Source organism: Cetorhinus maximus, chromosome 11, assembly GCF_964194155.1.
Source record: "Cetorhinus maximus chromosome 11, sCetMax3.hap1.1, whole genome shotgun sequence".
In the NCBI taxonomy this organism is placed as follows: domain Eukaryota; kingdom Metazoa; phylum Chordata; class Chondrichthyes; order Lamniformes; family Cetorhinidae; genus Cetorhinus; species Cetorhinus maximus.
Genome location: NC_135889.1, coordinates 26,311,721 through 26,328,645, shown reverse-complemented (window position 1 = coordinate 26,328,645; position 16,925 = coordinate 26,311,721). Strand labels below are relative to the sequence as shown.

General features: G+C 42.3%; 1 protein-coding gene across 1 annotated transcript in view; it reads left to right on the top strand.

Moving 5' to 3' along the window:
- The window catches only part of LOC144686962 (dynein regulatory complex protein 11-like), a 378,502-nt gene that overhangs the window by 91,545 nt on the left and 270,032 nt on the right, over positions 1-16,925 (top strand). The window contains exon 6 of the mRNA XM_078552808.1: positions 16,596-16,801. Coding sequence (XP_078408934.1) covers positions 16,596-16,801 — 206 coding nt within the window. The remainder of the gene's footprint in view (positions 1-16,595; positions 16,802-16,925) is intronic.

Here is a 16,925-nt window from a genome sequence, read left to right as displayed (position 1 = left end):
GGTTCATAACTGTTTGTTTCTTGGTCTGCACTGGAGTGCTGCTTTGGGCTGCATTATAGTGCTTAAGTTGGAGTTTGGTGAGAGAGGGACTTTTAAGGGTTAATTTAAGGGTTAATTTTTATCTAAAGTCTAGTCTATCTTTAATTTAGCAATTAACTAAAAGTTGCTCTTTGGGTTGGGAGAAGGTGAGTTTTAGTCCAACTTTAAAACAGAGGTAATACAGGCTCTGCTTGCAGCTGCTTCTGGTTAATTGGATAACTGGCTTAAACAGGTTTCCAGAAGCATAAAAGAGCATTCACAGAGCATAAAAGCAGGCCATCCACAGTGTTGCCTAGTTTGCACTGGAGTGCAGCTTTATGCTGCATTCAAGTGATTAAGTTGGAGTTTGGTGAGAGAGGAAGTTCGCTGAAGAGGGAAGGAGGTGATCCTTTCATCTTCCACCTTCCCTCAGAAAGAAGAGCAGCGGCCTTGGTAAGTAGGATCTGGTGAGTATTTATATTATCCTTAATATTCTCTAAACTAGAGAAAGTAAAAGTAAAGGAAGTAATTTAAAGGTAAGTCATGGCAGGGCAGCTTCAGCAAGTGGAATGCTCCTCCTGTATGATGTGGGAAGTCAGGGACACTTCCAGTGTCCGGGGCAACTATGTGTGCAGGAAGTGTCTCCAGCTGTAGCTATTTGAATTCCACATTTTGAAACTGGAGCTGCGGTTGGAGTCACTGTGGAGCATCTGCAAGGATGAGATCTTCATGGATAGCACGTACAGTAAGGTGGTTACACCGCAGTGCACAGGCAGAAAGAGAATGGGTGACTGCCAGACAGAGTAAAAGCACTAAGCAGGTAGTTCAGGAGTCCCTTGGGTCCATCTCTCTCTAACAAGTTTTCCGTTATGGTCCCATTCTGTAAGAGGCACATGGTCAGTGAGGGGAGACTTCAGCCTGAGTGAGATAGAGACTGAGTGAGTATATTTGGGAATTTGATTCAAAGAGTGGATTCAACTTGTAAATCTTTTTCAAGTTCAATTTTAGAGTGAGTCAGATTCTGACCTAGAACTAGGAGCCTTTTAAGTAAGTTAAATAACCTAATTAAATAGGCGATTGTCTTAGTGGCAGTTAACTGTCAATCACCTGAAAGCCCTTGCCTGAATAGGTGCTGATTACTGTAACAGGAAGCTAAGCTAGACAGTGACTCATCACAGATCTATATAAGAAAGGGACTTTTCAAGCGCACGGTCAGTAAGAGGCATATGGTCCGTGAAGGGAGACCTCGGCCTGAGTGAGACAGAAGCCGAGTGAGTATATTTGGGATAAAAGCAAAATACTGCAGAAGCTGGAAATCTGAAACAAAAACAGAAAATGCTGGAAAAACTCAGCAGGTCTAGCAGCATCTGTGGAAAGAGGAACAGAGTTCAGAGCTTTCATAAGGATTTGAAATTTTAACTCAGTTTTTCTCTTTCCACAGATGGTATTATTAGTTTTATCAGTATTGTAAGTACTAATTGTTTTATCAGTATTGTAAAGTTTACGGGCGGTGCCAAAACCTATTGGGAGGTATAGGCTTTTTAATTATAATTTATTAATTAGCAATTATTAATTGATTAACACATATTGGAAATGACAGGGCAGGCGATGTGCTGCGATTGCAGGATGAGGGAGCTTTAGTCCAGGAGGCATTCACACTCCTTAGAATCTTCTGATTTGGTCTCTGGTCAGGGACAGCAAGGTTTGACTGCAAGTGAGGCAGGTAAGGGGACCCAGAGGCAGGAGTGCAGGAGCCTTGGCCCTTGCAATCGTCCAACAGGTTTGAGGTTTTTGCAGCTGGTTTGGATGAGAGCAGGGCTGCAGGGTGAATGAGCTAAATGGCCATGGCACTGTAGTACAGGTAGCCATTCAAGCAAGGGGAGTTGCAAGGAATGTAATGGTAGTAGGGAACAGTATTGTCAGAGGGATTGACACCGTTCTCTGCAGCAAAGAGCGTGAGTCCAGACGGCCGTGTTGCCTGCTCGGTGCAAGGGTTCGGGACATCTGCTCAGGGATGGAGAGGAACTTGCAGTGGGAGAGGGAACACCCAGTCATCATGATCCATGTTAGTACCAACAACATAGGCAGGACAAAGAAAAAGGTGCTATATAGTTTGCATGAGGAGCTTGGCACCAAATTAAAAAACAGAACCTCAAAGGTCATAATCTCTGGATTATTACCTGAGCCACATGCAAATTGGCGTAGGACAAATCAGATTAGGGTGATGAATGCATGGCTGAAAGCCTGATGTGGGAGGAGTGGGTTCCGGCTCATGGGACACTGTCACCAATACTGGGGAAAGTAGGATCTGTACTGCTGGGATGGTCTACACTTGGGACCAGTGTTCTTGTGAGCCACATAACTAGGGAAATAGAGTGGTTTTAAACAAAGTAGTTGGAGCAAGGGTACAAATTTTGGAAGATGTGGTAAATTCAAGAATTGAGACAAGGCAAAAGAGAAAGGTATTATTAGGGGGAATTAAAAACAGACCGTGACAGGAAGGGATAGAGGGTACAAATCTAACAGCGAATCAACAGATGAGACTAGAAGATAAAACTAAAGGCTCTGTATCTGAATGCACAAAGCATTCAAAACGAAACAGATGAACTGAGAGCACACATAGAAATAAAAAAATATGATTTCATAGCCATTACGGAAACATGGCTGCAGGAGGACCTGGATTGGGATCTGAATATTAATGGGTATAGGACATTTAGGAAAGGCAGGAAGCAAGGGATGGTTCTGTTGGTTAATGATGGTATTAGCACAATCTAATACCATTATTAGATTTGTAATAATCTAATTACCAATTAGAGGGATTACCTAAATTCAGGAAACCAGGATGTGGAAACGGTTTGGGTAGAGATGAGAAATGGTAATGGCAAGAAGTCACTTGTGTGAGTTGTGTACAGGCCCCCTAACAGTAACCGCATGGTAGAATAAAGCATAAAGGAAGAAATAATGGGAGTTTATCAGAAAGGCACAGTGATAATTGTGGGAGAATTTAATCTACATATAGAATGGAAAAGTCAGGTGGGCAAAGGTAGCCTAGATGAGGAGTTCATAGAATATTTCCAGGATAGTTTCTTAGAACAACATGTCCTGGAGCCAACCAGAGAGCAGGTTATACTAGACCTGGTATTGTGCAGCGAGATGGGATTAATTAATAGCCTCATAGTGAAGGCTCCACTAGGTAGCAGTGGCCATAATATGATTGAATTTTATATTCAGTTTGAGGGAGAGAGAAATGGGTCTGAGGCTATGTTTTTAAATATAAATAATAACAATTATGAGGGCACGAAAGCAGAGCTGACTAAAGTGAATTGGCAAATTAAGTTAAGGGATAGGTCGCTAGAGATGCAGTGGCAAACATTTAAGGGGATATTTCAGAATACACAGAATAGATACATTCCAACGAGAAAGAAAAGATCCAAGGGATGGACACACTATCCGTGATTAACTAGAAAGGTTAAAGATAGTATTAAACTTAAGAAAAAATATCAAATTATGCAAAGATAGCTGGAAGGCCAGAAGACTGGACAGATTATAAGGAACAGCAAAGGATGACTAAAAGATTAATAAGGCGGGAAAATTTAGAGTACGAGAAAAAACTAGCCAGAAATATAAAAACAGGTAGTAAGAGTTTACATAAATATTTTTCAAAGAAACGAGTTAACAAAGTGAGCGTTGGACCTATCGAAAGCGAGTCTGGAGAATTGATAATGGAAAACAAGGAAATGGCAGATGAATTGAACATTGAGCATCATTCTTCACTATAAAGGATGCAAGTAACATCCCAGAAGCAGCTATAAATCAGGAAATGGAAGGTATGGAGGAACTCGGGAAAATTACAATAACTGGAGAAATGGTGTTGAATAAATTGTTGGAGCTGCGGGCTGACAAGTGCCCGGGTCCTGATGGACTTCATCCTAGGGTCTTAAAAGAAGTGGCTAGTGAGGTAGTAGATGAATTGGTTTTAATTTTCCAAAACTCCCTAGATTCGGGGACAGTCCCACGAGATTGGAAGATAGCAAATGTAACTCCATTATTCAAAATGGGAGGGAGACAGAAAGAGGGAAATTACAGACCAGTTAGCTTAGCATCTGTCAAAGGGAAAATGTTAGAAGGTATTATTAAATAAACTGTAGCAGGGCACTTAGATACATTCAGCGGAATCAGGCAGAGTCAGAGTTTTTGTGAAAGGGAAGGGAAAACATGTTTAATCAACTTATTGGTGTTCTTGAGGAAGTAACATTTGCTGTAGATAAAGGGGAACTGGTGGATGTACTGTACTTAGATTTCCAGGAGGTATTTGATAAAGTGCCACATCAAATGTTATTGCGGAAAATAAAAACTCATGGTATAGAGGGTAACATATTGGCATGGATAGAAGATTGGCTGGCTAACAGGAAGCAGAGAGTAGGCATAAATGGGTCTTTTTCAGGTTGGCAAGCTGGAGCGAGTGGTGTACCACAGGGATCAGTGCTGGGTCCTCAACTGTTTACAATTTATATAAATGACTTGGATGAAGGGATGGTTGCCAAATTTGCTGATGACACAAACATAGTTAGGAAAGAAAGTTGTGAAGAGGACATAAGGAGGTTACATAAAAATAGAGATAGGTTAAGTGAGTGGGGAAACATCTGGCAAATGGAGTATAATTTGGGAAAATGTGAAATTATCCATAAAAAATAAAAGAGAAACACATTATTTAAATGGTGAGAGATTGCAGAGCTCTGAATGGGTGTCTTAGTGCATGAATCGCAAAACGCTAGTATGCAGATACAGCAAGTAATAAGGAAAGCGAATAGAATGTTATCATTTATTGCAAGGGGAATTGAATACAGTTATACAGAGCACTAGTGAGACCATATCTCAAATACTGTGTACAGTATTGGTCATCTTATTTAAGGAAGGATGTAAATGCGTTGGGAGGAGTTCAGAGAAGGTTTACCAGACTATTACCTGGAATGGGTAGGGTGTCTTATGAGGAAAGCTGAGGGGTTTTGACAGGGTGGATGTGGAGAGGACCTTTCCTTTTGTGGGAGAATCCAGAACTAGGGGGTCACTGTTTAAAAATAATCGCCCATTTAAAATGGAGATGAGGTGAAATTTGTTCTCTGAGGATCGTCAGTCTTTGGAACTCTCTTCCTGAAAAGGCAGTGGAAGCAGAGTATTTGAATATTTTTAAAGCAGAGGTGGATAGATTCTTGGTAAGCAAGATAGGTTATCAGGGGTAGGTACGATTAGATTTGAGGTGACTATTAGATCAACCATGATCTTATTGAATGGCGGAGTAGGCTCGAGGGGCCAATTGGCTAACTCCTGCTCCTTGTTCGTATACTGCTGAGGGAGAGGGTTTCTCAGAGGAATGCAGCAAGAGCCAAGTACATGGCACCATGAGTGGCTTAGCTGCATGGGGTCGGGGGGTGGGGTAATGGGGACAAAAAGAGTAGGAGAGCAGTAATGATGGGGGACTCTATTACAAGGGGAACAGATAGGTGTTCCTGTAGATGTGACACCAGGATGGTGTCAGAGTCAAAGATGTCACTGAGTGGCTACAGGACATCCTGAAGGGAGATGGTCAACAGCCACAGGTCGTGGTCCGTATTGGTACGAGCGACATGGGTAAAATGAGGGATGAGGTCCTGAAAGCAGAATACAAGGAGCTAAGAAATTAATTAAAAAGCAGGACCTCAAATCTCAGGATTACTCCCAGTGTCACATGCTAGCAAGATCAGGAATAGGAGAATAGACCAGATGAATGCATGGCTGGAGTGATGGTGTAGGATTCCTGAGGCATTGGGACTGATTCTGAGGAAGATGGTACCTGTACAAGCTGTATGGGTTGCGCCCCAGCAGGACCGGACTAATACCCTCATAGGGGTAATTGCTAGTACTGTGGGGGAGGGAGAGGGCTTAAACAAGAGCGGCAGGGGGATGGGAACCTGAGTAAGGAGACACAGGGAGAGAAACAGAGTGAAAAACAGAAAAGTAGAAAGCAAAAATGGAAGACAGAGGAAACAACTAGCAGCAAACGAGACCAAAAGACGTTGGATCAGTAGGCCATTTGGCCCGTTGAGTCTGCTCTGCCATTCAATGAGATCATGGCTGATCTGATAATCTTCACCTCCAATTTCCTGTGTTTTCCCCATAACCCTTGATTTCCTTACTGATTAAAAATCTGTCTATCTCAGCCTTGAATATACTTAACAACCCAGCTTCTACAGCCGTCTGTGAATTCCACAGATTCACTACTCTCTGAGAGAAGAAATTCCTCCTCATCTCTGTCTTAAATGGGCGCCTCCTTACTCTGACATTATGCCCTCTGGTCCTAGACCCTCCCACAAGGGGAAACAACCTCTTAGCATCTACCCTGTCAAGCCCCCTAAGAATCTTATATGTTTCAATAAGGTCGCCTCTCATTCTTCTGAACTCCAATGAGTACAGGGCAAACCTACAACCTACTCAACCTCTCCTCGTAAGAAAACCTCTCCATACCTGGGATCAATCTAGTGAGCCTTCTGTGGACTACTTCCAATGCCAGTATATCTGTCCTTAGATAAGGGGACCAAAACTGTTCATAGTATTCTAGGTGTGGCCTAACCAATGCCTTGTATAGTTTTAGCAAGACTTCCCTATTTTTATACTCCATTCCCTTTGAAAGAATGGCAAACATCCCATTGCCTTCCCTATTACCTGCTGAACTTGTATGCTAGCTTTTTGTGATTCATGCACAAGAACCCCCAAATCCCTCTGTGCTGCAGCTTTCTGCAGTCTTTCTCCATTTAAATAATATTCAGCTCCTCTATTCTTCCTGCCAAAGTGCATAACTTCACGTTTTCCCACATTATATTTCATCTGCCAAGTTTTTGCCCACTCACTTAACCTGTCTATATCCCTCTGTAGACTTTTTGTGTTATCCTCACCTCTTGCCTTCCCACCTATTTTTGTGTCATCCGCAAACTTGGCGATAGTACATTCACTTCCCTCAACCGAGTCATTAATATATATTGTAAATAATTGTAGCCCCAGCACTGTTCGCTGTGGCACTCCACTAGTTACAGGTTTTCATCCTGAACATGCCCCCCTTATGCTAACTCTATGTTCTATTAGTTAGCCAATCCTCTGTCCATGCTAATATACTACCCCCAACACCATGGGCTCTTATCTTATTAAGTAGCCTTATGTACGGTACCTTATTGAACGCCTTTTGTAAATCCAAATATATTACACCTACTGGCTCCCCTATATCTATCCTGCTTGTTATCTTCTCAAAGAATTCTAATTAATTTGTCAGGCATGATTTCCCCTTCATGAAGCCATGCTGACTCTGCTTGATTATATTGTGTATTTATAAACGCTCTGCTATTTCTTCCTTTACAATAGACTCTAACATTTTCCCAATGACATATGTTAAGCTAACTGGCCTACAGTTAACTGTTTTGTGTTTCCCTTGCTTTTTGAATAAGGGTGTTACATTGGCAGTTTTCCAATCCTTTGGGACTTTTCCAGAATCTAAGGATCCTTGGAAGATTACTACTAGTGCATCCACTATTCCTGCAGCTACTTCCTTTAATATCCTAGGATACAAACAGTTTTCCAATCCTCTGGGACTTTTCCAGAATCTAAGGACCTTGGAAGATTACTACCAGTGCATCCACTATCTCTGCAGCTACTTCCTTTAATATCCTAGGATACAACCCATCAGGGCCAGGGGACCTATTGGCCTTTAACCTCATTAGTTTTCCTAGCACTTTTTCTCTCATGGTGATTATAGTATTTATTTCCTCTCTCTCCCCCACCCCCCCCCTCACCATCTTTTGCCCCTGGATTATTTAGTTTTTTTGGAATGCTATTAGTGTCTTCTACCATGAAGACTGATGCGAAGTATTTATTCAACTCCTCTTGTCATTTCCTGGTTCCCCATTATTATTTCCTGAGCCTCATTTTCTAAGGGGCCTATACTTACTTTGGTCTCTTTTTTCCTTTTTATACATTTAAAGGAGCTCTTATTGTCCATTTTTATATTACTTGCTAGGTTACCCTCAAAGTTTATTTTCTCCCTCTTTTTTTTGGTCTTTTGTTGGTTTTTAAAACTTTCCCAATCCTCTGGCTTACCACTAATCTTTGCCACATTGTATGTTTATTTTTTCAATTTGATACTATCTTTAACTTCCTTGGTTAACCATGTTGGTTTATCCGCTTCCTAGAATCCTTCTTCCACACTAGGATACATCTTTGTTGTGAGTCATGAACTATTTTCTTGAACATTTGCCATTGTTCATCAACATTCTTTTCTGCTAAACTTTTTTCCCAGTCCACTCCAGCCAACTCTACCCTCATCCCTTTGTAATTATCCTTATTTAAGTTTAGCACAGTTGTTTTCGACCCAAGTTTCTCAGTCCACCATGTTATGGTCACTGTTTCCTAGGGGATCTTTTACTCTGAGATCATTTATTAAACCTGCCTCATTACACATTACCAGATCCAAAATAGCCTGAATCCTGGTTGGATCCTCAACATATTGTTCTAGGAAACTGTCCCGAATACACTCTATGAATTCTTGCTCATGGCTACCTCTGCCAATTTGATTTTCCCAATCTACATGAAGATTAAAGTCACCCATGATTAATGTATTGCCTTTTTTTACACACTCTCATTATCTCCTGATTTATTCTCTGCCCTACAGTATAGCTACTGCTAGGGAGCCTATAGACTAGTCCCACCAGTTATTGTTATTTCTTATCTCCGCCCATATGGATTCTACATCTTCCAATCCAAGATCATTTCTTGCTATCGTACTTATTCCATCTCATACTAACAAAGCTACCCCATCACCCTTTCCTTCCTGCCTGTCCTTTTGAAAAGTCACATACCCCTGAATATTTAGTTCCCTGCTTTTATCTCCTTGTAACCATGTTTCTGTAATGGCTCTCAGATCATACCCATTAACCTCTATTTGTGCCATTAATTCATTTATCTTCTTTCTAATACGACGTGCATTTAAAAAGAGCCATTAATTTTGGCTTTTTACAATTTTTTCCCCCTTTGACCCTTTTTGCTGCTTTTTTTTAATGTTTGTACACTCTGTCCTTTCCTGTCACACTCTGGGTATCATTACCTAAATAGCTACCCTGCAATGCTGCCATATCCTTTTGTTTTGTAAGTCTACATGTCCCTACTCCAGAACCCTCACCCCCTCTATTTAGTTTAAAGCCCTCTCTACAGCCCTAGTTATTCGATTCGCCAGGATGCTGGTCCCAGCATGATTCAAGTGAAGCCTGTCCCACCGGAACAGCTCCCCTTTACCCCAGTACTGGTACCTGTGCCCCATGAACTGAAACCCATTCCTCCCACACCAATCTTTGAGCCACGCATTTAACTCCTTGACTTTATTTACCCTATGCCAGTTTGCCCGTGGCTCAGGTAGTAATCCTGAGATTATTACCTTGGAAGTTCTGCTTTTTAATATAGCTCCTAATTGTTCAAGTTCTTTCAGCAGAACCTCCTTTCTAGTCCTAGGGCCATAGTACAAAAGAAAATGTGTAAAAATGTTAATAAGACAAGTCTAAAGGCACTGTATGTGAATGCATGGGGCATTCGCAATAAGGTAGATGCATTAACTAGATGTCGATGGGTATGATATAATTGTGATTACGGAGACGTGGATGCAGGATGACCAAAGCTGGGAACTGAATATCCAAGGGTATTCGATATTTAGGAAGGACAAAAGAAAAAGGAGGTGGTGTGGTGTTGTTAGTTAAGGATGAAATCAGTGCAATGTAGTATTGGTTTGGGTGGAGCTAAGAAGCAACAAGCGGTGGAAAACATTAGTGGGAAAAGATTAATCTATATGCTTCCAAACAGTTGTTGTAAGGTAGGGGACAGCATTAAACAGGCAATTAGAGATGCATGTGACAAAGGTGCTACAAAAATCATGGGTGACTTTAATCTACACGGACTGGGCAAACCAAATTAGCAATAATACTGCGGCGGATTAATTCCTGGAGTGTGTACAAGATGGTTTTTTAGCCCAGTATGTTGAGGAATCAATTAGGGAACAGGCTATCCTAGATTTGGTATTGTGCAATGAGAAGGGGTTGATGAATAATCTTGTTGTGCTGGGTCCTTTCGGGAACAGTAACATAACATGAAAGAATTCTTCATTAGGATGGCAAGTGAAGCCATCTGATCTGAAACTAGGGTCCTAAATCTAAACAAAGGAAACTACGAAGGTATGAGGCGTGAGTTGGCTAAGATCGATTGGGGAACTTCATGGTGGTGGATAGGCTTGGCTAATTTTTAAAGAACGAATGTATGCATTGCAACAGTTAGTTATACATTCCTTTCTGGCGCAAAAACACTGCAGGAAAAGCGGCCCAACCATGGCTAACAAAAGAAATTAAGTATAGTATTAGATCCAAAGAGGAGTCACAAAGTTGCTAGGAAAAGTAGTAGGCTTGAGGATTGGGAGCAGTTTAGAATTCAGCAAAGGACTAATTAAAGAATTGACAAAGAGATTGATTAAGAGGGGAAAAATAGAGTATGAAGAGTAAACTTACAAGGAACAAAAAAGCGGACTGTAAAAGCTTCTATAAGTATGTAAAAAGAAAAGGATTAGTGAAGACAAATGTAGGCCCTTTACAATCTGAAATGGGAGAATATATAATACAGAACAAGGAAATGGCAGAGCAATTAAACAACTACTTTAGTTCTGCCTTCACAGAGGAAGACACAAATAACTTCCCAGAAATTCTAGGGAACCAAGGGTCTAGTGAGAAGGAGGAATTGAAGGCAATTGGTATCACTAAAACAATAGCGCTGGAGAAATTAATGGGACTGATAATATACACCCCAGGACACCAAAGGTGGTGGCCATGGAAGGAGTGCATGCATTGGCTGTCATCTTCCAAAATTCTGTAGATGCTGGCAGATTGGAGGATGACACATGTTACCCACTGTTTAAAAATGGAGGAAGGGAGAACATAGCGAACTACAGACCGGTTAGCCTGACATCAGTAGGAAAATGCTAGAGTCTATTATAGTAGATAGGACACTTAGAAAATATCAACAGGATTAGACAGAGTCAACATGGATTTATGAAAGGGAATTTATGTTTTACAAACCTACTGGAGTTTTTTGAGGACATAACGAGCAGAATAGATGAGGGAGAATCAGTGGATGTGGCGTATTTGGATTTTCAGAAGGCTTTTGATAAAGTTCCACATAAGAGGTTAGCGTGTAAAATTAAACAGAGGGGAGGATTTTCCCCTCATCGGGTGGGCCTGGGAGTGCCCGCGGTCGGACCCAAACTGCGATTTCATGCTGGCTGGCCAGTTAACAGCCAGCCAGCATGAAATGTGTACTGACAGCCTCAATGCTGTTGGGGGAGGGTGGGAGGAGTGCGAGCGCTGAAGTTTGTGCATGAGCTGGGATGCGCTCGCTGAAAGCTCCCTGAAGGCACAGAGCTGCCTCAGGGAGCTGAAGGATTTAAAAATGAAAAATAAAGATTTGAAAAATAAGGGAGACATGTCCCCACATGTGACTCTGTCACATGAACAGGGATATGATAAAAATTAGTTTAAATTTTTTTTTATTCACTGCTGGAAACCTCATCCCGCCTGTGGATGAGGTTTCACAAAAAGTGCAAAGGCCGCCTGGCCTATTCGCCTGTCTGCCAACCATAAGATTGGATGGGCAGCGAAAAATTCAACTTAATTACCAGATTAAGGGCCTTAATAGGCCTCTTAATTGTTGGTGGGCGCACTGCCAACTCTTGCGTGTGCCCGCCGACCGAAATATCATGCGAGTGCACGATGACGTCGGAACGTTTCACGCTCGGGCATGCGCCTGCAAGCCAAGCTGAAAATCCTGCCCAGAAAGTAGGAATAAGTGGGGCTTTTTCAGAGTGGCAGGCGGCAACTAGTTGGGTACCACAGGGATCAGTGCTTGGGGCCCCAGCTATTCACAATATATATCAGTAATTTGGATGAGGGAACCAAACGTAATATTTCCAAGTTCACTGACGACACAAACCTTAGTGGGAATGTGAGTGGTGAGGAGGATGTTAAGAGTCTTCAGGGTGATTTAGACAAGTTGAGTGAGTGGGCAAATACATGGCAGATGCAGTATAACATGGATAAATGTGAAGTTATCTGCTTCGGTTGGAAAAAAGGAAATGGCAGAGTATAATTTAAATGGTTATAGATTGGGAAATGTTGATGTACAAAGGGACCTGGGTGTCCTTGTGCACCAATCACTGAAAGCAAGCATGTAGATGAAGCAAACAGTCAAGAAGGCAAATGGTATGTTGGCCTTCATTGCGAAAGGACTTGAGTAGAGGGGTAAAGATGTCTTTCTGCAGCTGTACAGGGTCTTGTTGAGCCTGCACGTGGAGTATTGTGTGCAGTTTTGGTCTCCTTACCTAAGAAAGGATATACATGCCATAGTGGGAGTGCAGCGAAGGTTCACCAGACTGATTCCTGGGATGACAGGATTGTCTTATGAGGAGAGATTGGGCCGACTAAGCCTGTATTTACTGGAGTTTAGAAGATCGAGGGGGTTCGTATGAAACGTATAAAATTTTGACAATGCTGGACAGACTGGATGCAGGGATGATGTTTCCTCTGGCTGGAGGTTTTAGAACAAGGGGTCACAGACTCAGGATATGAGGTAGGTCATTTAAGCCTATGAGGAAAAACTTCTTCACTCAGAGGATGGTAAACCTATGGAATTCTCTCCCACTGAAGGCTATGGAGGCCAAGTCACTGAATACATTTAAGAAGGAAATAGATTTCTGGACTCTAAAGGCATCAAGGGTATGGGGAGGGAGCGGGAGTAAGGTATTGAGATAGAGGGTCAGCTATGATCATATTGAATTATAGAGCAGGTTCGAATGGCCAAATGACCTCCTACTGCTCTTATTTTCTATGTTTCTAACTTTTTAGAAAAGACGTTTAGGCTCCTAGGCTTCAACACTGTTGGGCTGGATGGTTTGAAATCAGGAAGGGTTCCCATGCTTGCTTTCTATCCAGTGGCAACTGATGGAAAAGTTATGTATGTGTTAGCTGGATGAGGTCAGAATTGGGGTCATTTGGGAATCCCGTGGTGGTTGAATCAATGTGTAGTCTCACACATAAAGAATGCAAGTGTACCCCAGTAATAGCCAGCATCTTCAGGACAGATGGGATAGAAACTAAAAAAATACAATTAAAAAAGAAAAAGAAACAATACAAAACAGTTCAGCTCAACAAAAAAATCAGAATTATTTGGGCTGTTAAGAGTTTTGGTTTAAAAATCGGATAGCACCGCACCTGTGTTTCGGGCACTAAAGGGCACCTTAGCCTCCAATATGATGGACAGGAAGTGTATGTTTATTACAAACTGCAAGATTACCAACATTCTATTGGTGCAGGTAGAGAAATAGACATTCAGGTCCACGGCTAAGACAGGCATTAGGCTCTTTGCATTTTCAAATAAGGGAGCAATAGCCTGTTTGAGGCCCTCTCTACAATATTGGGTTGCAATAGACCCAGTGTTATATGTGCCTTGGGCTATTCATTCAGGTGCAGGAACTGTTCTTTGTGCTTTCTGTTTGGCTAGAGTGTGATGCAGAATGACGCCAACAGTGCAGGTTCAATCCCCATACTGGTTTTTGGTAGTTCATGGAGGCCCTGCCTCCTCACCTTGCCCCACGCTTGTGGAGTGGCACACCTCAAGCTCTGAGTAGCCAAAAATCCCTCTCTCTGATGGAGAGAGATGCCTATTGTCCTTTGGGACTATGGATAGACGTTTGCATGACAGTTTCTGGGCTGCCCTATCTGAAAATTTTGACGTCATTTTTTGCATTCAATGCATTCAAAAACTATCAACAATCATTTGACATCTGATTTCTAATTTGGAATGAGTTTGATCACAGATCAACAGTGTTTTTCCATCTTTGACTTCAAATGTGATCAAATGGTAAAAGGCACTCGAAGGCATCAAATGCACTCAAAGCTACCTAATATGCTCAGCAACCTGCCTTGAAAAATACAAAGCAATTAATTACTTAAATGATGTCTGGATTTATTCAGTATTTTCATTTGGATCAAAAAATCTTTCCAGTATACAGTACATGCTTGAGGGCACCCACCAGATTCCCATCAGGTCTTAATTCATTTTAGCCTCAGTCTATACTTTCCACTCAATCCCCCAGTTTCAGGTTCTAAACTCTCTCTCTCTTTCTCTCTCCCTGCCCCCCTCCAGTCTTCAGACTTTCTCCCCCACTCTCCCTTCAGTCTCCAAATTCTGTCACCCCCTCTCCCTCCAGTCTCCAAACTCTCTACCCACTCTGTCCAGTCTCCAAACTCTAGCGCCCTCTAGTCTCCAAACTCTCTCCCTACCCCCCTGAAGTCTCCAAACTCTCTATCTCCCCTCTCTCCCTCCAGTCTCCAAACTCTCTCCCTGCAACCCCCCAGTCTCCAAACTTTCTCCCTCCCCACCCTCCAGTATCCAAATTCTCTCCTGCCCCCTACTCTAGTCTCCAAACGCTCTCCCCCTCCCCCAGCCCCCTATCCACCCCCCACCCCCGCTCCGTCCACTCTTCGGGTCCTATTGAACTTCAGGCTCTGCCGAACTCCGGGCCCCAACACCTGCTGAACTCCAGGTCCCTCCAAACTCCGGGGCCTGCTGAATTCCAGGCCCTGGGCTCTGCGCCCCCACCCCTCCAAAACTGACCTCGTTGCCAGCGTCATTGCTGCTCCCATGCTGGTACAAAGCTGTCACTTCCAATTCCGGCCAACTCTACAAACTGAGCTGGGGGTGGGGGAGAGGGAGAGAAAGGGAGAAGTGGGTGGCAGAAGGTGGGGAGAGAGACAGAGGGGGCAGGGAGAGAGGAGGGCGAGGAGGGAGAGTGTTTGGAGACTGGAGGGAGAGAGTGGAGGCAGGGGGAGAGAGAGGGAGAACAGGAGAGAGCGAGGGGCCAGGGGAGGGAAGAGCAGGAGAAAAGGAGGAGGGGATGGGAGGGGGGAGAGAGTTGGGGAGGGAAAGAGGGTAAGAGATGGGGGAGGGAGAGAAGCAATGAGGCAGGGAGAGAGGGGAAAGAGCACTGCTGCAATCTGTAGGGAAGGGTGGGATTAGGGGGTCAATGGAAGGGAAAGTAATTGCTTGGCGGGAGGTGGCAGGGGAGAAAACTGCAGGGGAGAAAACTGCTCTGGGGGGTGGTGGGGGGGGAACTGCTTGGGGGGTGGGGGCGTGGGGGGCTGGGCTGTGAGGCACATGTCAAAAGATATGTTAAAACAGCGTGCTTTTTCTAAAGTTAGCTCAATTTTAGGATATTTGAAGCTGTGGAAATTCAGACATATGGAACATAAGCTCTCTGTTTTTGGTGTCCAAATGCTTAAGTGATGTTGCTAATCGCAAATGTTTGAGAGCTGCAGTCTGGGGCAATTGATGACATTGATTACATTAGTTGCAAGGCTAAATGAGAGCAAAATGATTGCTTTTGAACATAATGATATAAAATGATGACTAAATGATTGCTTTTGGGCACAATTGATGTCAAATGAGTGCAAATGAATGCTGTTGAGTGCAAATGATGTCAACTGATGTCAAAATTTTCAGGCAGGGGATATGTCTTTTTAAACAAAGTAAACTGCTTTGCAGAAAGTAATCCAAATTTTGGATGTTACTCTTTTAAGTTAAAAAGAATTGTCACACAGCTTAATTTTGGAAATCTTTTTAATGATCTGTTGCTATCTTGTTTGTATTTACAACATATAGTGATATGAATACATTGTGAATCTGTGACAATGAAACGGCTAAATTACGTGTTATGTAGAAAACTAGTAAATTGTCGGATTTGATGATGCCTCTGAATGTGCTGCATTCCTAGGTACCTTGCTGAATTTGTTGAGAATGCTTTTGTTGTACCTTACACCATTTTTTAGTTGAAAGAAGAGTTATACGGACTCGAAACGTTAACTCTGTTTCTCTTTCCACAGATGCTGTCAAGCCTGCTGAGTTTTTCCAGCATTTTCTGTTTTTATACCATTTTTTAGTTTCTCTTTGGTATAAATTTGAAAACGCTACTTATTTATTTGCTTACTTATAATCACAATAACTTAAGTTTCATGCTGAGCGGGAAGACAAATTATTTTGGAAGTGGTACTTTCATGTTATGCACTCTGTTACTGAATTCTCTTTCCAGATCTTCATCTCCTCACCTCATCTACAATGGCTTTTCCTTTCTCACTTAATTTATTTTTGTGTGCTTTTCCCTCTTCTCTTTGTCCAATTAATCTTTGCTTTTCAATTTAGCTTTCTTTGGAATTTTATTAATGTGTTTTCTTTATTTGTGTATGAAATATTTTCTTTTTTATGCCAATCTATTTCAGCTATATCTAATGACTGTTTAGTACCTATGGCAGAGTGTCTCACTCATGAGACTTCAAGCATAAAATAGTGGTTCCCAAGAATCTGCTCTGACAGTTGGGTGGCATGGGTATCTTGAGTTTGGTTATCTGCCATACACAGCAATTATAACATTGTAAGTTAGTCTACAACATTATTATGACAGACTTTTGTTTTTTCAGGCACCACCACCTAATTTCCTAAAGCCTAGCTCTGCTGAGCTTCAAGCTCAGAAAGTAGCTCTGCAGCGGAATGTAGTGCAGGAAGTACATGAGGTGGTATACCAGGAAGCCTTGGTCACTATAAAAGAGCAAGTGCGAACAGTGGAAGGACCGGATATTCAAGAAACCCTGCAGGAGCAGATCCGACAATGGTTTATTGAGTGTCGGTAAGGGAAACAGATCAATGAGTTTTCAAGAGTCACCTTGACTCCCCTTGTGGGTCTTGTTTAAAATATCGCTGCAATTGAATGCATTATGTGAAAATTCTCTAATTAACCAGAATATTCTTGG